The sequence below is a fragment of the Lytechinus pictus genome, chromosome 1 (assembly GCF_037042905.1).
Source record: "Lytechinus pictus isolate F3 Inbred chromosome 1, Lp3.0, whole genome shotgun sequence".
NCBI classification, from domain to species: Eukaryota; Metazoa; Echinodermata; class Echinoidea; order Temnopleuroida; family Toxopneustidae; genus Lytechinus; species Lytechinus pictus.
The window spans coordinates 2,525,901-2,550,918 of NC_087245.1; the positions used below are offsets into that span (position 1 = coordinate 2,525,901).

Here is a 25,018-nt window from a genome sequence, read left to right on the forward strand (position 1 = left end):
GGCTAGCTTGAGCTGTTGTATCATTCTATCACAGGGTAATTTGACTCCAACTCCAGACCTGCCAACCAGTACGTTTTAGCCGTATTTAGTACGTTTATGCAACCAAAATATGGCAGTTTTTCTTTGAAAAATACATTTTTTGTAAAAAAACACAACTAAATTACTAAATCGTAATTTATTGAGAAAAATAATCTCTATATGTCTCTATTTCATAAAACGTACAAAAATATGGTTATTAGATCAATGTTATTTCAGGTAACTTGTTTTTTTTTCAATCATTTTGTTAAAACCAGGGTGAAGATATACACATGTTTAATGGTTTTTTTTTCATCTGCAAGAGCAGTGCGCATTTTAGCTTGCATGCAGCTTGAGCGCCGCAATGAGCGAGTGCGCCAAGCATTTTATTATGAAATACACTTTTTTGGGGAAAAATGCAGTTTTTTTTTCACAGAATACAGTTTTTCATTCCAGAGGTTGGCAGGTGTGCATATTTATCTCACACGGTAAAAATACTGATTTTTTTGACAAAATACTGATTTTGGGGGATAAGAATACTGAAAATGCAAAATACAACTTGGCAGCTCTGCAACTCAAGTAGTAAGAAATAAAAAGAAACTTTAGGAACTCCACCATTTCATATGACCAATGAGTGAAAAACATCTTAAAATGAGTTTTATTGATTCCAGTATTATGATATCTCAGATTGACAAAGAAGATTCATAAGATCTTGGAAAAATGGAATTCAATAAATACTCTATATAAAGTGTCCTTAGAGCGGTACTCCAAGCCAAAATACTATTATCAAAGAAGAAAAAACACTGAAAATTTCATAAGAAGTTATGGAATGTAAAATTTTCACATTATTTTGATGAAAGAGTTCTATGCAGCGAGCTGATGGCATGATGTCTACACTTTCCTTTTCCTTTAATATTACATATGCAACAACATTTTTTCCTCAAAATACACCATAAATCACTTGTTATCCTATTTTGTTGTCTGAGAAAGGAAATTTCCTCTCTGTGCAAAAGATTTTCAGTAGATGGCTGAGCTCCACATTATGATTGCAAACAATTTGTTTTGCAAGTGTGCATGTAATGAGATAATTTTGTGTGGGATTGTAACAGGCCATAGAGGAGTAGGATTAGAATAAATTAAAGATAAAAAAAAGCTTGAGTGTAGCATTGTAAATCAGATATGGCAGTCATGTAAACCAAGCCCATTTCTTGTTGTTTAGCCGGTGTAGTCTTGTACGCCCACATTTAATGCATCCCCTTTATTTCTGAGAATTCTAAGTATTCTTGGCCGTTGGATAGAGCTGTCTGCTCAGATTTCAATCAAATTTCTATTCCACAGACATCAGAGGTCCCTGGAAACTATACTCTCAACAAAAGTGAAGTCTAAAAATCACACCTTCAACCCTGCTTAATCTTTAATGTCATATACTGTATAGTCTATTTTTAAATATTTAATATGTTCATATTCAGAAGTATTATATATATCATATATTTCCAATGATTATAGGTTACTTCTAAATTCATTAATTGTACTTTTCATAACATTTAAACAGAAAACTGTTTCCCATTTCTTTTTTTAATCTGCATAAAGAATAGCCTAGCACTTTATTCTAAGAAAAAAAAGATTTATATAGCAGTAAGCATTACAAGTCTAATGCAGTCAAACAACTATTTAACTTTCTTGATATTTTAGTGTGGTTAGTTGACCGGAATATACACGTAGATAACAATGTATGTACACATTTTTTCTCTGAATTTCCCATTTTGATTTACCAGTAGTATTTACTAAGTTACAAAGCCTTAAATGCAGAAGAACACAAATGAATCGTTTTATATTCTTCAGATGACCCTTTATTTTTCAATAATTTTCACTTAAATGTACTGAATTGATTTAATTCTATGTAAGTTCTATATACTTTTAATTTCCTGTCTTGATTTATTGATTATCATCACTTTCATTACCCTTTGATAAAATATGAACTAGAAATGGTTTTCTTGGACTTGTCATCAAATTCAAAACCAATTAGAATCATGTTTGAACAAAGAAGCAATTGGTATTTCAGTTTTGTGTTTACATTGATTTCTTTGGAGTAGCCACGGTAGCCATTTGAATATTCTGAAAGTTTGAAGTACTTTGTCATGTATTTCCTGGTTTTTTGCATTTCTTGGAAGAGATACTTTTTATGGTATTCATTTCAGAGTTAGAAGGCGTGGAGATTATTATTGATGTTATTCTTCTTTCTTGTCCGATAACTACACAGATGATCTGATATTAGGTTGTGATCCAGCACATAGCAGTCTTCTCATTTGAAGTCATCAAATCATCCTGGCTGCTATGAACTTCAATGTTTGAGCAATGATAACAGGAGATTCTTCATGTTTAAGACAATTCACAGTAACAGTTAATGTTTTCAGCCATCAGTATATCCCAACTTTTGCATATTTGCATATTAGTCTTGTTAAGAAGTCGGTTAAGGCACTTACATGCCGTCCAGTCTTGCTGGTGTCCTGTGGATAAGTGCTCCCTTGTAAGGAGGAAACTTTTCAAGATTGTGAAGCAGGTTTTAGAAATGGTAGATGTTTTAATTCAATAGCTGATCATTGTTTGGTCTTTGATTTGGAAGAATATTTAAAATTTGTGTGATGATAACGTTGCTAGTTTGTTCCTGATGTTTTCTCCAAGCTTTAGTCTTTGCTGTATTTCATATTTTCATTTCAATAGTCATATGTTTAGTACAGTGCTCATGTATTGTTTAGACTCTCTCAGTATGAGCAAATGTGTTGTGAAATGTCCTCGACACACCCTCATTCTCAAACGTAAATGATAGATACAGGAAAAATGCACATTGCTTCATTGTTAAATGGACTTGCAGTGTTCAAGGTGAAATGTCAAGTTTGAAGGACCAGTGATATTCCTTTGATATTTTGTATGAGATCAGTGGTATTTTTTTCTTGAAAAATAGTAATAATATCTTTAAGTTATATACTGTTTTGCTAAAGGATGCAAAGCAAAACTATTATTACCCTAGATTTAGCTGGAGCTACCACTTTATCAGTAGTTTTCATCGCATTCAAGGAATGAATCGTATCGATTCACCTGGGTTGAGTGCAGCACAAAGTGGATCAATTTCTTGCTGAAGGAAAACATGCCATATCATGGCTGGGACTTGTACCCTCGACCCTCTGTTTGAAAGACAAGAGTCAGAACCACTAGACCTCAATAGGCATGAATAATACAAATGTTACTTTGTTAGAAAACTTGCTTTAACTGTATATGCTTATATCATTTCAGATTCCAACCAGGTCTTCAGCTAGGAGCTGTGATTTAAGTGCAATGATGGTTAAGCCAGTCAAGAAACGATTCATCCAGGAATGGAAAATGACAGAAGCAGTTCAGGTATATATTTATGTATAAAAAACAAATCATTGTTTTGTGGCAATTTCAACAATATTTGGTTTGATATATCTTAAAGTTTTATTGGTAGATGAAGTTTGTATGACCTGCAAGAAATGAGGAGGGCAATGTTTAGATTTATTTTTATAGATTTGATGGCAAAAATGATCTCCGTGAAATCACCAAGTTCTACATAATATGTTTAACAGAATTAAATATTTCACATAATGAAACAAAAAGAAATTTGAGTTTTTGACATCATCGGTTACATGTGCGTGCTTATCACTTGTGATAAGCATAAGTGAAAATTTAGAATGTCATAGCTTTCTTATTTTACTACAGATTTTGCTGATGTTTGATTTTTCTCCCATGTATTAAAATGAGCACAGAGAATTATGGGTATGTCATTTAGCACAAGATCCTTAAACAGCCGTGTATGAAATTGTGAGTTTACAAGCGACGCTTAAACAAACCACCCTGATCAAATTGTCATCAGTTATCAGTTTCGACAAAGTCCTGTTTTGATAGATAAATAGAAACACTGGTCTCTGACTGTTTCTATGAAAACTGTACGACAACTTGTATCTGTTTACAAGATTCATGGAATAGTGACGAGCATTTACTTTTGATTTCTATTTGATGCAGCCTTTATAGATACAGTCATGAGCAGGAGAAAACAAAACTGGAAGTAGAGGCTGTAGAAAATACCCCCAAGAGAAAAACAAACAAACAAAAAGAATAAACATGAATAGAAACAATAAATTGTCTTTATATAGCGGGAGCAAACAGAAACTGTAGTGGTTTACTGTGGCTTTTTGTCTCACCATTAGTTGCTGATTATGCTTGCCTACTTCCTTTTTGGGATGGGTTTATTTTATGATATTTTGATTTTCATAGGAAAAATAGGAATAATTAGACAAAGTCACAACTAATTGAAATTGACCTGGTTAAAAGATTCCATATATTATTGTACACTTGGCAGCTCTTTTAGGTTTGATACTTTGTTAATTTTTTTTTTATTGATGACAAGACACATTGAAAATAAAAAGAAGCCTTTGCTTTTAATTCAAATGAGGCCTGGCTAATTTGGCTTTGTAGATGATATGGTCAGAAGGGGAAAGTGCTGGGGCGGCTACAACACCCTCCCACTCAATCTTTTTTAAAACCTTTTCCAAGTTTAGGAAAGAAGCATAAAAGAAAGATTTGGGTGAATATCAGTGATTCTGTTAGTTATTCTTGGATTATTTATTTTCGTGATATAAAAATGTGTCTTGACTCTTTTTTTGCCTGTGATCTTATCCTTCATATAAATATTCTGATTGTCAAGATACATGAAGAAGGAAATAATCTAATTTTCTTGGGAGTTTACAACCGAATCAAATTATTTCCAAGGAAATATGAACAATACAGGGACATTTTATAGATTTAAAATTTGATTTTTCAGCAAGTTTTTGACAATTTTTTTTTCAATTGAGTTTCCCCCAACAATAAACCGAAACTGCCTGTTTTCCAAAACCAATGATCAACTTGATGTTTAGGTAGACTCTTGGTCTTAATGGTAAGATTTTGTAGAAATTCTTGCTACATGAAGGGAAATTAAAGAAAGCGTAACAATACATGAAGCTCGAAATATATATCACCTACCAGAAGAAAAAAACAAAAACAGGACCATATAGTATACCAGTTGTCTGGCGGTTTTGAAGATTGATTGATTTCATTCAATTGACCTACAAACAGCATGAAAAAGGTGTACCAAACTATTATTCTGGAGAATATTAGATGTATCAAAGTAAAAAAAATGGTACAATTTTCCTCTACCAGCATAAATTCAACCTGTGAGCATTTGAAATGATAAATTGTTGATTGTTAAAGGCTTCATTGGGTTTATGCATACCCTGCATTTAAAACAATATATATCATGACTTCATGTTTCTTTTCTTTTTGGTTATTCTCTATCTCTCTTGTAATTTATAATCTCTACCTGTTCAATCTTTTAATTTCAAGGTATTTTCATTTCATTATATTATCTCATAAAAAAAATCTATTATATAAATTTAAAAAGGAATATTATTTACATAAAGTATCTAAGTAGCTAAAGTATATAGCTCTGAAATGCTTACAGATTGTTATCATTTATCATTGCTTGTACACGTCGATTCCATTGATTGTGATATCTATCAATGAGTATGCACAAGACTAAGAAAATATTTTTTTAAAGGAATATAAAAAAGAAGCCAGACTAGGAAGCATGATAATGGTAAAGCATGAAGTTGATTTACTGTGACAAACCTTATTGAAAATGATAGAATCCATAGTGTGAGCTGAATCTATGATATGGGGATGATAAACATGTCCACAATAATGGGCCCGTTGCATAAAGTTACTGTTATAGTAACTTTGCCATTAATGGTAACTATCATGGTAATTCTGATCAACAGCCAATCAGAATCAAGGATTCTAGCAAGTTACCACTGCATGGCAAAGTTATCATAGTAGTAAAGTTTATACAAGAGGGCCCAGGTCAGTGCCATGCATTCAATAGGGTTCCTATCTTCAATCTACTTGTGGTCCTTTCAGAGACTAGCATAGGAGGACGAGACTCAAAACTCATTGTTTAGTAATATAAACACTGTATCCTTTTCTCATGAGTGTTCTCTATAAGTTTGATGATGATGGCCTAGATCTTATAAAAAGCAGACTGGTTTTAACTAAAATTGTGGTCATTGATATCAGTGTTAAAGTGCCAGCAGCATTCATGCAATTTCACTAGCAATTTCTATTTTTTATTCCTTCACAGCACAAAGAGAAGATACCAGAGCCTTCTCCTAAAGCTGTAATGAATCACGTTGAGAAGTATCCCCATACAACCACAGCAAATCTCTTGACTCAGCAATCAGTCATGCACCCAACCCACCCATTTCGCATTACAGCCCCCGGTGTTGCATGGGGTACACCTCCTGGTGACCCCCATGTGGCCATGCGTAATCACTACGTTGAGCCCATGTACCTACATCATCAGTCCATCCCTAGATCAACGGGACCACCCAACGTCATCATCCGTCCACCAGAGAGGCAGAATCACCCTACGATGATCAACCCAACGGACATCACAGGCTTACCCGGTCGTGGTGCCAAGCGTCCACAGATGCCCCAGGACATGGCTGCAGTGGATGCCAAGGCAAGCAGGAAGCGACGCAAACCAGAGGGCAAGACTGAACTTGTTATGAGTCCATTCCTGAATGGTGGCGTCAACGGCAGCGTGCATATCAATGAGAAGATTCCTCCAATCCAACCAATTATCTTAGACTTTGAGGTGCCCCTGCCGCCTATATCACCCACCAACTTAAATCCTGATGAAAAATTGGGAGGATCCAGGGGAGACAGTAGTGAAAAAAAGAGCGCTCAGGTTAGTTTATTATTATGTACTTAATGTCATTGAATGTACTCGCAAAGTAATGCTTCTTCGTCTTCCTTCTATTTGTTAAATATATATATCTTCCAGTTTTCATTAAATTATTTATCAGTGATTATTCAGTATTAAAATACCATGAATTTAGGCAATCAGATTTCAAGATTATAACTTTTGGTAAGCAGATGTCTCTGGTTTTTTTTTTTTTTTTCGCAAGTTGCTACACTAATCATTGATTATACCTACCATTTGATTTTCATATGCAGGCCATGTCTCCTGTCCACTCTCCTGCCAGAGAGGATGAACCAAGACATCATAATAGACATCCAAAACTTGCTGGTTTAGCTGATCGACAACCATCCAAGCCAGGAAGTGACAACCTAACAAAGAACTCTCTCTTCAAAAAACCAGACATTGATCATTACAAGTCCAGTGTACAGACAGGTGGAACCCGTTGCTTCATCTGCCAAAACGCGATCATTCCCAATCCAAAGGACTATCCTGTTGCACCTAGTGGTCTTGTTATATGTACAAAGTGCCGAAAACTCGCAAAGTCTGGAAGTCCTGTAGCGATTGGCCCACCACCCAAACTTCAAATACCCAGCAGAAATAACCAAGCACGGTCTCAACCTCAGCAGAGGATACCTCGTTCACCTGTCGCTAAATCCCCTGCTGCCAGCCTTACTCTCCCTCGATCACCACTTCCCCGATCACCTTCATCTAGGTCTCCAGCTCCTACTTCCCCTAACCCAAACTCTTCGCCTAGTTCTCCTGCAAACACTTTATCCGCACCTAATTCTCCAGCTTCTACCTCTGGACTGTCTGTGCCAGGTTCACCACGATATTCTGCTCCAAACTCACCAAGGTATTCAGCACCGAATTCTCCAAGGAATTCAGCACCAAGTTCACCGATATCACGACCACCAGGTTCTCCTCTGCCAAAGCATCCTTCTATAGTAGTTTCACGATCTCCTTTTTTTAGTTCCAGCTCTCATTCACAGCCACCGTCTCCACATCCTATTGAATCTTCTAGTGGTAGAAGACACAGTATCAGTGGTACACATTTAGAGGTGCATGTTGGCACCAGTGCTTCAAAGGCATCTCCCACCGGCAGTATCGGTGCAGTAGCAAGCCCACGGTCGGGATCTACTGCAGATTCCCCCGCCTCAATGGAAAACTTGCATTTACCACCTGGTCGAGAAGGTGATGATACAACAATCCGTGCTCTACTGCAGCTTGGTCGTATGAAAGCAGACAGTGAATGGAGATCAGGGCTACATGGAAACAGAACTCCTGATCAGGGAGATCTTGGGTTACCACGGAATCTTGCAGATATCTCCAAGTTAGACCAAGCTCAGTTGTTAGAATTACAGCACAGACTCAGATATGCTGGGTTGCCTAGCCGTTATTTTCAGCAAGATTCACATAGATCTGCCAATCCTGATGGTATGGAGACAAAAGTTTCAACTGGCCATCAGTTATCAAAGTCATCATTGAGTCCCAATAGTGCCAAGAGTGTGATCCAGTTAGGCTATCAAAGAAATGGACCACCCTTAATGAGATCAGAAGGTGTCGTTGGCACTGCTCTTCCTATTACCGCACTACCATCAACAGAAGATGCACCTTTGAAGATCAGTCGGGTTGCTCGCAGTGCTCAAGGTAGTATGGATCACAGGAATTCTCTTTCACCTAGCGACCCTCAGAGTAGAATTGAAATGTTGCGTAGGACCGGGCGACAATGTGCTGCATCCCATTTTGAAAAATATGGAAAATACTACAAGAAAAATGGAAACAATGCAAATGCCATCATAGACCTGTTCCGAGACCGTTATTCTGTGTTCCAGTGCCACTGCTCCAGTAGTGAAGTGTTCTTCATCAGGTGTCCTGAATGTGATTTCATCTGTAATAGTATATTTGGGATGGAGCTTCATATAGCTGCCCAGAGACATGGTGAAGGTAGTGGACATCCCCCTCCACAACCTCCATCCAATGATTCAGACTATGTGTGTGATGACCAATCTTGTAAGGATAGCAGAGCCGATAGTGAAGCTTCTCATTCTTCATTTGAAACCCAATCAGCAGACACAGAAGCTGAGGGATCAGTCAGCGGCTCACCCCCAAGAACTACCCAAGAGGTAACAACCTATTCTCTTGTTCCCTTTTTATAATGACTTTTATTTACCATAGCATGAACATATAAAATTGTTTGACCAGTCTGGTTATTATGATAATTTCTATAACATTCCTAGCTCACTATTTTAGCCAGTCAAATCAAATGATTTCAGTTGCTTGAAATTTGTTAATAACAAGTTTTAATGAAATGGGCCTCAGATAGTTCACATTTTCATATAAAAGCATTTCAAAGAGGTAACCCCTTTTAGTAATGATTCATTATAAGCAGAGGCATTAATTTCAATGTATCAATTGTTTGAGCAAATCTAATATTTTACTCTTTCATGTCGAGACTTGTTGAGACAGGATGAGACAAAGCTATGTCTCTACTGATACTCGGACAAAACTTTGATTTCAATTTTTTGTCTCACTTGCATAGCAGAGTGAGACTATAGGCGCCGCTTTTCCGACGGCGGCGGCGTCATCAACACCAAATCTTAACCGAAGGTTAAGTTTTTGAAATGACAGCATAACTTAGAAAGTATATGGACCTAGTTCATGAAACTTGGCCATAAAGTTAATCAAGTATTACTGAACATCCTGCCTGAGTTTCAGGTCACATGACCAAGGTCAAAGGTCATTTAGGGTCAATGAACTTCGACCATGTGGGGGGGGGGGGGAATCAACATCAAAATCTTAACCTGAGGTTAAGTTTTTGAAATGTCATCATAACTTAAAAAAATATATGGACCTAGTTCATGAAACTTAAACATAAGGTTAATCAAGTTTTACTGAACATCCTGCTTGAGTTTCACGTCACCTGACCATGGTCAAAGGTCATTTAGGGTCAATGAACTTTGGCCAAATTGGGGGTATCTGTTGAATTACCATCATAACTTCGAAAGTTTATGGATCTGATTCATGAAACTTGGACATAAGAGTAATCAAGTATCTTTGAACATCCTGTGCAAGTTTCAGGTCACATGACCATGGTCAAAGGTCAATGAACTTTGGCCATGTTGGGTGTATTTGTTGAATTACCATCATATCCCTGTAAGTGTATTGGTCTAGTTCATAAAACTTGGACATATTAAGAGTCATCAAGTATCACTGAACATCTCATGCGAGTTTTAGGTCACATGATGAAAGTCAAAGGACATTTAAGGTCATTGAACTTTGGCCATTTTAGAGGTAATTTTTATTAGATTGCTGTCATAACTTTCAAAGTTTATAGATATAGTGTATAAAATGTGGATATAGGGGTAATCAAGTATCACTGACAAGTTTTAAGTCACATGATCAAGGTCAAATATCAATGAACGTAGTACTATTGTATCATTATATGAATGGTGTTTTTTGTGAATAATTATTTTATAGTAGTTTTCAAAGTCAGCACTGCTGCTATATTGAATCGCGTGATGCAGGTGAGACTGCCAGAGGCATTCCACTTGTTTATTTTCTTTTGTTGAATAACATTGGGGAATTTGACTGGTTCTCAGCTTTTGTTGCCAGGTGCCCCCCAAAAAGAGAGAAAAAAAATTGTTCCACTACAAGTAGTACAACATTGTTTTATTGTCTTCTTGTATCCCTTTGACCATACAGAAAAAATGTTGCTGAGATTTGTGTGATCAAGCCATTTTGCGGTTTCATAAAACACTTCACAAAGTTCTTTATTTATAACTGTGTGATCTACTTGAATATGTTAGGCTAACATATTATTTTTGGTTGCAGTAATTTTAGTTTCACCCTAATTTGGCAACTTGAATTGCAGTCACTTTTTGATTCAATGTATGGAAGATAATGGCATAGAGTATTCTTTCTTGCAACCTTATCTTTAGGTCTGTTGAAAAGTAATTTTATGAATAATCTTATGACACACCCTGATGTTATTGAATTGAATTCATTTATTTTCCATTTAAAAAAATGGGCAAAATCAAGAATATACAAACATAAAGTATAAAAATGAGACATTATACAAATGACGTATCATACTATAAAATAAATGTAAAATACTTTGTTTTACATATACATATTAGGAAAATTGGATGCCCATGGAAGCAGTATACTTGTAGGGTTGCAGTATGCTTGTGTTCAACTTGCATTCCTTTTGTAAAACCTAGAATGTATAGAATTTATTTATTGAAACAAAAAGAGGAGGCACATTTAGGCTTCCAAGGGTTATAATATTTTTTTTTCTTAATTTACGTGTATGGACATATATATTTCATGTAGGGTTGCAGTATGCTTGTAGGGTTGCAGTATGCTTGTGTTCAACTTGCATTCCTTTTGTAAAACCTAGAATGTATAGAATTTATTTATTGAAACAAAAAGAGGAGGCACATTTAGGCTTCCAAGGGTTACAATATTTTTTTTTCTTAATTTACGTGTATGGACATATATATTTCATGAACAAGTAAGTATACATGACACATACTGTATTTTGCATTATACAGGCATTTATTCATATCTCAGCTGAAATGAATTTGTTTAATATGATGAAAGCAAAATTATAAATTATTGAATATTTATGCTGGTATTAGGGCTGCACGGTCTTTTACATTTGGGTTTTGGATTATTGAAAAATTGCAACAATATGGTGATGTATAACCAATGTTCAAATTTTAAAGCAGAGTAAAGTTGGTGAGGCCTGACACTTTTGTGATTCCTTTGACCTTGATGGAAAGAATGTTTTGAATATTCTGTTTTGTCTAAAACATTAAAATCTCAATTTTAGTACAATATCATGAGAGATTATGTATTCTGCACTCGATTAATATTATTTGGTTATTAAAGTTTCAATGTCATGATATCTTTTCCTCTTCTTTTTCTTCCTTCAATCGTTGTCTCTGCAGACCTCTCAAAATGTTTACAGTCCTTTACCTGGCAGTATTCCTGAAGCTTGGCAAGTAGCCAGTCGTGCAAGATCTGGAAGTGGAGTGGTGGACCTTGGTTCTACTGTTCCTCATGTCAATATCCCCCGTCCTTTACCTCAGGGATTAGGGGAGCATCTGCTTCCACATCATAGGCCTGCAGAGCTTCCCAGCCCCCTAGATCTGAGTGGAAAGCGGTCAGCTGAGCAGTCACTCTTTGAGCATCGAGAAAGAAGCGGAAGTAGAGTGAGAAGAAGTCATGAAGGCAATGGTCCATTGGATCTGTCTGGCTACAAACACATCCAGACTCCTCACAGCCAATTTGTGTCCAGCCAGAGATTGGGATCAGTTGGAAATGTGATTGAAAAGTCCATTTCTACAAGCATTCCCAGTCTTACTTTATCTGATTCAGTTTCCCAGATACCACCAGGCATGCAAGCAGTGGGTCCCCCAGGTATTCCATTTGCCTGCAGTGCAAGCACTTCTCAACCACCTTATCCGATTCCAACCATGCTCTATCCTTTATCAACTCTAGCAGGTACAATACCTCTCTTAACCCCTATCCAGTTCCAGTCAGCATCTGCACCACCAAGTCCAAACTACCCAAGGCAACTAGAAATAGGCCAGCAAAGGCGTTCCTCCTTCTCCTTAGCTCCACCTTCTGAAAGATCATCAAAGAGTGCAAGCCCTGCTCCATCGATGTCTTCACCTCAAGAACAGACACGTCAGTCACTGTCCATACCGCAGCAATCGTCACCCAAACCCTCCTCCCAAGGTGCTAAAGGAAAAGGATTGAGTTATCAAGGTGGCACAATCACTATCCAACCATCCAGTCTATCCTCATCCATTAATCAGAAAACTGTGACATTAGATTCCCAGTTCTCCCATTCTTCCCCGGCCACACCCCAAGGCTCCCATTCCCCTCAGACCCCAATGCCAAGCTCACCCGCACCTCTTCTCTCAAGTACTGTTCAAGCTCAACCTGTCTTGGTCAAAAGTGAACCACAAAGTGATGAAGAAACAGACAGAGACAGAGTAATTCCAAGGTTTGGAAGGGATAAAGACACTTCAATCAACAAGGATGATGGGACAGAGAGTAAGAGTGATATGCCAGCAAGTTTAGAGGGTAAAGATACAGATGCAGATAAGGACAAAGAAAAGGAACAAGAGGTAGAGAAATCTAGTGTTAGTCCAGAAATCCCAACCTCTTCACACTACAACACCATCCCACCTGTTCAGATAAAAATTGAATCAGAAAATTAGAAGACATAGTTGATTATACTTAAGGTTGCCCCACTATGGTGTATAAAACTCTCTCATAAATACAAATCGTGCTTATATTCAGGTTTAAAACAATATTGTCTTTCTAAGCATCAAGAATTACTTGACTTATTTCATCCATTTCAAGTGAAGGGGGCATTGAAAATCTCCACTAAATTGTTCTTCCGTATGTTCACTCAAGGTAATATCAATCACTCCATGAACTTTCAATATTATGCATATTGTACTCACATCACTGTTGAAATGTGCAGAGCTCATGTGGAAGGTGAATATGAACAAATAGACTACTTTATAAAGAGCTTAAGATCAATACTGGATCAAAAGTGTAGTGTGTATCTGATTGAGGATTATCATGTGCCAAGCACTGGGTAATCATATTCATTTGGAACTCACAGAGGGACTATAAAAGAACAAACATGCATTTTCATTAAATGCTAGCTTGTAATTTCAGTGAATGCAACATCAATGCACAGAAAATATATCATTGCTGTTTTAAAGATTATTGTGTGCTCTATTTGGAGTATGCATTAAGAAGGCTGTTTCATGTTTTTTTTTTTTTTTAATTGTGTGGTAGATGGTTACTTGCAGTTTATATGATAGACATCTAGTAATCACCACCTATTTTGAGCTGTTGTGATGGTTGTATATGCATATAACATATAAATATACATATCAATATATATATAAAGATATAGAATATCTCTATTTTACTGCTGTTGTGTTGTATCTGACTAGTAACTATTAGTGTTACCTCGTTTTTATCAATATGCTGCAATGGTATTTTTTTTTCTTCATCATAAAAAAATAAAAAATCATTGAAAAATGTTGGCAAGGTAGTAGCATTGGTTTGCTTCTCTTTGATGCTATCAAAATCTCTAAAAATAGTTTATCGGATCTGTTTGTCAACAGAACAAAAGTGCCCCCCACTCCACATTTAAATTACTTTTTAATGTAAAAAAAAATGAGGTGCTATTTTCAGTTGCAATTGTGCAAAGGTATCCCTAACCATATTGATGACTCCCTTTTTCAAATCGATTCTTCAAAAAGTGGAATTGAAGATAAATCTTGAATGGTGCTTGTTTTTCTTTGTTCTTAATGCTTTTAGTACTTTCTTCATGCCAACTGCAATGTCAGTAGGGCAATAAGATATTAGAACTCAATTTTATGAAATAAATATAATAACTTAGATGAGTCTCAGTGTTTCCACTTGAAGAGATAGAGCAGCTACCAATCTATGAATAGTGGTTTCTAGTAAATGGTATGGCAGATTCTTGGTTCAGATTAAAGCAATCAGGTTTTAAAGAAAAGGTTAATTTACCATTGCTGCCAATAGGATTCTTGGTTCTGTTATGACAGTAAACTTTTGAGGTCAATTGATATTTCCATGGAAATCTTGATTTTGAAAGGCAAAATGAAACAATTTTGGTTATGCACTTAAGCTGTCACCCTCAGAGGAAACTTCATAATATAGTGGGGAAGGTATTTGATTAAGTTTTCAAGCTTTCCATCAATTACATAACCCATTTCAATTTAGTTTACTCATGTAAATCAATGCTACTAGCTTTGTCCGGCAAAAAAAAAAGTACCTCAAAAGAAGAAGAAAAAGAAAGTTATGACTTCATCACCTGCCTCGGATTTGCCTTATGAATTATTTAATGCTTGATTTTATCAGGGACAATTAACTTGTAGCAAGTTGTGATCTGACAAGGGGTGCTTTCAGGTATGATGTTAGTGTTGGTTTTGAAAATGAGGGTGCTTCAATGAGTACCAACCGATTATGTGTTTGGTAGTGTGATACCACTTACATCATTCAGCAAGTAATTTAATCCTGGCATTAGCCTCATTTCAAGTTACATTTGGTGATTTGTCCCCTTCACTAACACTAGCATTTCACACTGAATTGGAAATTGTTCATGGTGTTTGTTAGATTTCAATCAAGAATGTTAATGGTGTGGAGAGAACAAAACAAATACAATTGTCTATAGGAGAATGACATTAAGGCATTTAAAGAAAGGTTGGCCATGCCAATCATCAATTCTACATTTTTTTCTTTTTCTTGGGGGGATGATAACATTTTGTATTATGCAATTTCAGAAATTGTCCACTGTGCTTGACATAGTAATTGTGTTCTTGGAAAAATACATATTTTTCTATGTGATGGTAATTGTAGTATGAATACAGTAATGTCTGACATTAACATTTCTCACTAAAATCACATTTGAAAGTTGCAAAGCAAGTAATTTATAATACAGAGAAGACACTTATGTTTATATGATAAGTACATCATTTCAGATCTATTACAACACAAGTCAATTTATTTTAAGAATTCTGCAAGTTCATATAGATATTGAGATCGCTATAAAATTTGTTTACACTTACTAAGTAACAAAAAATTTGCCCTGAAGAAAGTGCTTTTCCTAAAGTTAATCAGTATTTAGCATACGATCAATATATTCTTGGTGGTATCGACACATTTGCTACCAGGGCCCAGTAGCATAGGAAACTTAGTATTATGATAACTTTGTCATTAGGAGAACTAGCATGGAAAATTTGATTTTGATTGATTGTTCAGCCCTCTTACCCATTACTATGAAAGTCACTTTTTATGCATCAGGGCCCAGATTCCTATATCACACCTAGGTGTGATTGCGTTTTGTTATATCATCTCACACAACCTTTTTTTATTTTGGTTGCTGCCTCATTATTTATATTTTAGTTTATTGTTCATATTTAATCGTCTTCAAGTACTACACATCACTGATAACTCAGTCTACAACAATATCAGTATACTGAATGCTGCTTTAGATATTATAGTAATTCTAAGATGTGTAGAGAAATCTGGTCTATCCTGTGAATTTGTTACAAGCTTGTACAAGGTCTTGGGTCATAGGTAAATAGAAAGTGTCACTGGTTAAAGGTCAAAGGTCACACAGGTATTCATCCAATCAGATGTGAGAATCATAATCACCATATGCTACATACAGCTTTCAGGAGCTTTGTACTATAAAGGTTGCAAAATGTTAAGCTAAGTCCACTGCAAACCACATGCCCAGTCTGTATCTTTATTTGAAATCGATTGCCTTTTGTACGTTTAGAAAGAAAAAACATGTCAAATCATATTATAGTTCAGACAGTATACAGAAATGCAGATTTTTTTTTTCAAATATGTTTTTTATTAGGTTTCCATATATTTGGGTTAAAGGCAAGCATTGATTTTTAGTAAATAAGCCAAATCAGTGTGAAACTTTTAATGACTGCATTACTGCTGAGACCTCACAATGACAAAGAATTGATTTCACTTTCATACCTAAAAGGGTCTTGCAGTAGTCATGGATATCTATTGAAGCATTCTCACTCAATTCAGAAATGATGCTTATGATTTCCCATGAATACATGTAATTATTATTCATATCAATACAATTAATAATATTTTCTGCAAGATATGGTCACGGACCATATCTCTGGGCTTTAGCATTACCCCTTAGAAGTCAGTTGGACAACAGACATGCTTTGCTCTGACTGCTTGTGAATTCTTCAGAAATGTTTAATATGCCCCAGGGGCCCGTTTACTTACAACTGTTGTAACTTTGCCATAATGGCAACTGACATGGTAACAGGGCTCAGCAGCCAATCATAATCAAGGTTACCATGGTAGTTGCCATAATTGCAAAGTTAGAACAGTTGCAAGTTCTTTATGAAACGGGCCCCTGGTCATGCTTCTGTATCTGATGCACTGCAATGTCTGTGACAGTGGATAAATTTGTCCAATTAACACTCTTGACCTCAACTGCTATTTCTATAAAGCTATGGGTATGATGATACATGTATTCCTTAGTTTGTTTATTCTATTTTGGACGGGATCACCAAAACGGGTTCAAAATTATTACAGGTTTTTACTTATCATAACATTTTAATCATCTATGATATGCAAGGATGAGAATACAGACTCTGTTTTTATGACTTTTGAATGATAGAATTCAGTATTTTTTTTAGTGATTTCACTTTATTGCAAAATTGATTGTAAACACTAATGGTGTACTTATGCATACATTTCTGGCGATCAGGACAGAGTTCTTGTTGTATCAACTTAATTTATATGATAATTTACACCTGATTGATTTTGGTTCTGCCACATTTTTCCCCTGTAAAAATCAAGTTTATTTCAGATTTCAGTAAATATAAGATTCATGAATAAATACAAGCTGCCACAAACCTAAGTGATGTTGATATTTTTCATTTTAATCAGACCAATTTGACAAAATTGATCCCTATCTTCCTGGAAATGTGGGCTTTTTTCTTTAGTTCCCCTAGACAGTTCTGATTTGTGAACAAACTAAAATTCCCTCCTTAGTGACCTTGTATCTTGCATAACTTAGGTTTTTTTTACTATTGAGATCAAGAATATCATTGCAAATTTCATTTCTTTGTGGCTTTAAACAATTGCAGTGCTCGGCATATTCCTATAAATAGCTTATGGTATCACCGGTTTTGGATTTGCAATTTTTGAGGTTTAACAACGCAACTGGACTTAAAGCTAAATGAACGTAGTTGCAGTAAAACACTGATTTCGTGAGAAAGTCTGTAAAACCAAGGTAAAGTATTGATATATCATCGTGGATCTAGATCTGGTACAGTTACATAAACTGAACTTTGTGAAATCATAATATCTAGCTAAAAAACGATCACACTGAAGATCGCCGACACAAATAGGCACACGTGGGACAGTGTATTATTATTGCTGGAATAAAGACCCGACGGAAGTGACCGAATCCGCGCTTATTTTGCTTATTTCTCAGCAATTACACAATTTTTTCCAGAATCCTTTGACACATATTTTTTATTCATACAAACAGACACTTTGGTGATCATTATATTCAATTCTGTAAAAAGTCATTTTGAGATCGTTCCCAAAACTGGAATTTACCTTTAAGAACAAAGTGTTTCAAGCACAACAATTTCTTTAATACTTGTAAAAAATATTAGTGAGAGAAGATTGTATGTCAGATGAATTTGATTTCAGTTGACAAGCCAGGAGAATTGGTGATTTAAGGAATACCTCAATTTGTACATTATCATCTACATGTATTACCATATACCAGTCTTGCTGTATACCATATACGCATTTTGCTGCATTCATGTATATAAGCTGCATGATTTTCTGCATTTTAGTTTGTTGATTGCAGCTGGTTCATGCTGATTGTGTCTTATTCTAATTTTCATCATATAATTTCTAAACAAAACTTGAGACCATCAAAAGTTATTACGTTAATTGCCGTATTATCAGGTTATTTGGAGTAAGTTTCATAGATTATGTGACTGAAGTATATCTCTCTGGAAGTTGTATTCAAATTAATATGCAGAATGCTATGGTGTCTCCTATTGATATAAAAGGGAAAAAAATAAGTGCATTTTCACCTACATTGCTCTATTTTTTCCTTTTATACCACCATATGGGTGAAGGTTTTTTTTTGCATTAAAACAAAAGCACTTTGTGGTTAAACACCTCATTGTTTTCATTTTAAACATGGATTCATACTGTTGGAAAACATGTTCACACTGAATTAAAGCACTTTCATTACATCTTGTATGTAAATCACATATAACAGCAAGAATATTATTGTAGCAGTTGTTTTGTAGAATTGCTTGTACATTCTTCATCTTGGTACTACTATTACATAAGGGCATTAACTTTCTTTCCGTCATTTTTCTTTACATGTCATCTGTCAGTACATTGGTAGCTCTTCCTGATCATTTTGTTTCCATCCTTTTGTTTTCTTGGATTCCATATCCTCATATTTTCTTGGCATTAAATGAGAATCTACTGTTGTCTAGTGGATTGTATTTAGGGTAATAGACATTAGTTGTTGTTACATAGTTGCTGTACTGTAGTTGCAATGGTACTCTCATGTAATCACATTTATCATTAGTTTAAGTTAAACAATATCCCCCCCCAACAATCATGGTTTTAACATGAGTTTGAGGGATTAAACAGGCATTTTGAAATCCTTGTTCAAAATGTAGTTTTTGTGTCTCACCTTCATTGAAAACCACCATGGTTCGAAATCCAAAATGATTGTTTTCTAATTCGAAAAGAAAAAAATGAAAAATATTGGAGAATTGTATATCATGGAAATTCTAACTCCCTTGCTTGGAACAACTCATACACCTAGAAAAGTTGGGCATAAATTAAACTTTTTTCAAACTTTATTGTCACTACACACTCTTTGTGTGAGTGTGTGTGAGAAGCAAGGATATAGTGGTGTTTATATTCCATTGCCATGGTAACAAATTAAAATAAACACTAAAGCCCATACATACTGTTCATGGAAGAATAAGAGAACATTGTTCTCTTTAAGTGCGCTCTGCCATTTTTCATGCTGACAGCTTAAAAATTATTATAGAAAATTGTGTGTCTATGCAATAATGTGTTAAGAAAATGTTCATGTATATTTGGTAAGTGAAAGGCCAGTACAATTACACTGTAGCAGTGTTTGCATTCTCAATCATTTTTTGTTTCCAACTTCATCAACCTTCCATACTATCTAGTCGTGCTTCAAGACCACAACAGCTGATGGCATGCTTCATGTTGTATTATTTTGTAATTAAATCTGTATGATAAGCTATGCAAATAATGAGAACATAAGAAATGGTGGTGCCCAAAGGGCAAGAGACTTCTACATTCATTTGATTTGTGCTCTTTACTTTCAATAAGCTCTATGTTTGTACATGGTTCAACATTTAATTCATGCTGATTTGAGCTTTGATTGGCAGGGAAGTTTAAAGTTCTTTATTACCCTCCATGGATGTACTATATCATGAATGTGAAAAAAAACTATTTTCTCAGAAAGTATTGTTGTATGTGGTGTCTTAAACTGCAGCTTACTCTATGTATAGTCAGTCTGGTCAGAGATTAACAAACTAGTTGTGGGTTTAATAACAAATATACTGTCTAACATATTCATTTTCGTCTGATCCATTGTTCTGTCATTGTAGAAAAAATGGGATATATAAATATATATAAATAGACTAAACAATGTTCATTATAACTAGTTATATTTTCTTCAAGTATTTTATAAATGTGTACATATAGTGTACATAGCTGTTTTTATGTGTTCTTTTTAAGCTTGTGCAAAGCACTCATTAGATATCAAACAAAGAAGGGTAATGAAATATAACAAATTTTGAAACTTTTTGTTTTTAAAGATTATCATAGATTTACTCTGTGAGAGACAATATAATAGGTGTATTTGTCATTGCTATGGAGTTAATTTGCCTGTGTGTTATTGAGTTTTTATCAGTTTAAGTAAATCATCTTGCTCATTTTACATTTTGGGGGACATCCAAGTTGTAGATAAGAGATATCAATCTATGTCGGTATTATGCCCTGTCATCACAAGTTATCTAAAATAATTTTCCATAACAAAATTCTGAGGTCTGAATCATGATTATGATTAATGAGCAAGTGAGTTGTAAATCACGAATGATTTTTTAAATTTTTTAAATGAATATGATCTGAAATAATTTTTTTTTAACATATGTTATGCGATGTTAATTTTGATCTTTCCGAATAATAATTATCTGGAGTAAGATATATGCAGGCATGTGAACATTAGAATTCTCCATTTATTACAAATACAATTATTGCCACTAAAATGGTAATTAATTTGGTAAGAAGGATATATAAACAAAATTGATTCCCAGATAACATTTGGTTAATTTTACCATAGTATAAACATAATACGAATGTATTTTTTTGTATTAATTACTAGATCTAGAATTGTAAGGTTTTGCTGATTTATTGATAAATAGTGCATGGTATGTGGACTTTTTTTAATTTAAATCAAAGGCATCTAACAATCATTTGGTTAATGTATAATGGCATTAATGTGGTCTGTTTTAGAAAGATGTATAACTTAAATTATGGCATTCCATATTGTTATAAATAGAGTACTAGTGTAACTGTGCATGCTCATCTTTTGATTGTGCCTTATGTAAAAAAATAAAAATAAAAAATCAATCTACACATGTCTGTATACATGAGGTATATCTTTTGTAAATAGGGGAATATATATATGAATATATATTACAAAATCTTGTGCATATAATTAAACTGACCAACATGAAAACAATCTTTGAGTTTTGTATTTTGTTTGTAATATGGGTCCACAGAATGTGTATGAAATATCAATATACTTGACGCTTATTGAAGGCTGACTTATGTAGATTTAACTGTTCATTTACTTGTCTTTTAGTATTCTCTTTTCCAAATACATGGGTCCGTATTCTGAAGTCAGGTTTAAGTTAGACCACGGTCTAACTCTCTGCTAAAATTACGGGGAGCCAAAACTTCAAAAATTATGTTTATATTGTATATTTCTTATGTTTACTATTTTGTTTCCTTTTGCTTTCATAATGAAGAATACTTCAGTTATCATTCCCAGACAATTATGAACAATTTGGGTGTCATTAGTTAATAAATGGAATGTGTTTTGATAAGGATTTATGCCCCAATTGGCTTTTCATAACCACAACTTTAAACCAGGGTTTAATTTAAACTCAAGTTCAGAATACGGGCCATAGTCTGTTGAGCAAACTCTTCACTGGAGTTCACTTCACTGCAATGACTTATCCAGAAGGTGCTTTCAAACAGCAAGATTTATATGCAATATTCTTTTATGAAAACCCCCGTGTTGATCAAAGTTTCAATCAGGGTCTATCCCTTCAGACCTCCCACCCCCCCCCCCATACCAATAAGTAATTGAGGCATACCATTTCAGACGAGGCTAAAAACTGAGTTTGAGGCCCCTTGGAAATCAACATCTTGTGTGGATGTTTAATATCCATGTTTTCATGTTGAATAATATTATGTGGGACAATAAAGTTTTGCAAAGAGGGTTTTTTTAAGTGGGTCAGGGACCTGAAATGCGCTTAGGATTTTAATGTTTCCATTCAAGTCATCAGATGTACCTTCTTGCATCCAACACTTTTAACACAAAATGGAAATCTGAATTTATGACAGGACCAATAATAAAATGCTCCCCCCCCCCCATTTCTCCTTGAAACCACATCATAAAAGGGCCAGACTGGGAAAAACACAAAATCTTATGTCAATAGATCTTTATACCAGTTTGTATCTGATTTTGAAATTTCAAAATAATCACTCTTCACCGCATTCCTCCATACACATACTCGCATTTCATTTTATCTTAACTACACCCTGTTACTGCACATTTTCAAATGTGTAATTTAACAAAATATGCTTTAATGTGCAGTAACGGGTCCCCTTTTTAAATGTCACACATTGCATCACCGATCATTAAATTCGAGATAAATTTGTTCTTTCTGAGAGGAATGTAAGTTTATAAAGAAATTGATTTCTTCCGATATTATTGGCCTCAATAAATCATTACACTATTCATCATAATATAGTTCGCTTTTGTAATCACTTTTGTGAATTATGATTGTTGTCCTGCTTATTCCATTTCGATGTCTTGGTAATAAGGAATAATGAAATTGTTTCTTACAATGCATTTCCTGTATATAAACCAGGTTCCAAAAGAAAGGGATCCATTTTTACAAGGGCACTGCACAAATTCCACTGAATCAAGCTGAACAATGTTCTTTCACATGCTAGCTTCAATAATCTTTCCTAAGCACATGTCAATAATTAAGAGATTGGCCGGAGATTGGTTAAATCACAGAGAAGATATAGCCTCTCACATCAATTGGTTTCAGAATCCAAAGTGATAGATTGATTGATTTCATTTATTTTCCATTAAAAATATACAAAGTCAAGATATACAAACAAACATTACAAAGTATAAAAATGAGACATTATACATATGACGTATCATACACATACTTTTAGAAAAACACAACAGTTCATTATATGTATATATATATCAGGAAAATTGGATGCCCATGAAAGCAGTATGCTTCTTAAGTTGGGTCACCCCAAAAAATATATTAATCGGTAAATGATAGAATACAAAATACAGTCATTTGAAATACTGAACGGATAAAACTTCCATCAATGATAAAGATATATTGCATTTATATGATACTTACAACTAATAACCCAACCCACCCGCCCCCCCCCCCCCCCCCACCATGCATGTATTTATGTAAGTATGTAAAGAATAGTTATGTACATATTAATAAGCGTCAAGGAGTTGCCTTTTTAACTGTTGTTTGAATGAAGATAATAAAGAAGAGTTTCTAACATTCATTGGTAAAGAATGCCATATGTCATGTATGTCTGGACCAGTGTGGTGAATAGACTTATGTGCTGTGGTTGTGATTGGATTTGCTAAATGAAAATTGAGAGAATTTCTTGTGTCATAGGAATGAATATCACGATTTAGTGTAAACATGGTATGAAAATAATTGGGTAGCATATTCTATGTTAGTTTATACATGAATATTCCGATTTGTAATTTATTAATATCGTGAATTTTTAAAAGACCGAGATTTTTTAATATAGGATTTGTGTGTGCTAGATAATGAGATTTTGTGCATAGTCTAATAGCTTTCTTTTGGAGTAATAATATCGAATCTAGGTGTGTTTTGTTCCCAGCTCCCCAAACGATATTGCCATATGACAAATATGATTAAAATAAATGATTTATATAAAAGTAGTAAAACATTTTGTGGGAGCAAGTCTCTTATTTTATAAAGAATTCTAACAATGCGAGATGCAAGAATCGATATATTATTAACATGGTTATTCCAATTCAAAGTTTCATCGAAGGTAATGCCCAAAAACTTGACATGGTCTTTCCTTTCTATGATTGTATTATTAATGTTGATATTAGGGCAAGAAGTGATCTTCTTATTTTTGGAGTGAAATACAATGAAATTTGTTTTGTTGATGTTAAGAACAAGTTTATTTAATTGAAACCAGTTAACAAGTTTTGGGAGTTCGTGGTTGAATGTGTCTATTGTACGATTTAGATCAGAATGAGAAAATAAATGTGTTGTGTCATCTGCAAATAAGAAGTGGGATAATTTTTTTGAATTGTTCAAAATATCATTAATATATATCAAAAATAAGAGTGGTCCCTGTGGAACACCCGTATTTTGCTTCACGATGTTTGATGATAGATGATGATAAGTTGTTGTCACAAAATGGCCAAAGAAATGGCCAACGAAAGACCAATGAAAATGAGATGGAATTAAACAAACTTCCAAGTTTATTACACATGCCCTTCACGGGCATTTTTAAGTCATTGCATCCATCACAAAGAAGCTATAGGAAGTCTGGGTAAAAGCAGGGGATAACCTGATCACGGTGTGTATCTGTGTGACGCTGACTCGTGGTCCTGGGAAGCGGGGGTGCTGGGGTATTATTCTCCATAGGCAGCACCCCTTGGAATTCATGTAGGTGTTAACAAATGGAGAAATGTTAGCAAAATGACTTGTATTTTGTAGTGAAACTTTGCATCACCACCCCAGTCAAAAAATCGTTCCGAGGGCCCTGGAGACCGTGTGGGATATGATAAACAGCTATTACGTGTAATCAATCGCAACTTCAAACAAGATGATGTCCACCAATCAGAAGCCATACAATAAAAACTTAGTTTTGACATGGACCTGTATGTCCATGGTTTTGATCGCAAACGGCATGTAATTCATCTGTAAGTGCTTAGATATGCAAATAATCAGACTATTATGATTATTATAACACGTTGTCAGAATTTGAAAATGGCTGAATAAGGCTGTAAGCTAAGCTAATATGTGAATGTATAAGGTTTGGAATGATGTTGATTATACATGTATCAAAATAATTACTTTTAACCTGGTGATGAGATTCACAAATGGTTGCAGCTATTATTCCAGCCATTTTTTTTATTCTTGTTTTGTTAATCTTTTTCGCTTACAACTTATGTCATCTCATTTTATGACATATTAATTGCACTTGTAACTTTTTTCTCAACAT

The 25,018-nt window shown here is 34.8% G+C and overlaps 1 protein-coding gene across 4 annotated transcripts in view; it reads left to right on the forward strand.

The window, feature by feature from the left end:
- The window catches only part of LOC129255749 (uncharacterized), a 41,712-nt gene extending 27,043 nt beyond the window's left edge, over positions 1 to 14,669 (forward strand). For all 4 annotated transcript variants that reach the window (XM_064105398.1, XM_064105452.1, XM_054894081.2 and 1 more), the window contains 4 exons: positions 3,307 to 3,411; positions 6,206 to 6,814; positions 7,084 to 8,952; positions 11,782 to 14,669. In XM_064105398.1, the coding sequence (XP_063961468.1) occupies positions 3,349 to 3,411; positions 6,206 to 6,814; positions 7,084 to 8,952; positions 11,782 to 13,062 (3,822 nt within the window). In that variant the 5' untranslated portion in view covers positions 3,307 to 3,348 and the 3' untranslated portion in view covers positions 13,063 to 14,669. The remainder of the gene's footprint in view (positions 1 to 3,306; positions 3,412 to 6,205; positions 6,815 to 7,083; positions 8,953 to 11,781) is intronic.
- The last annotated feature ends 10,349 nt before the right edge of the window (positions 14,670 to 25,018 follow it).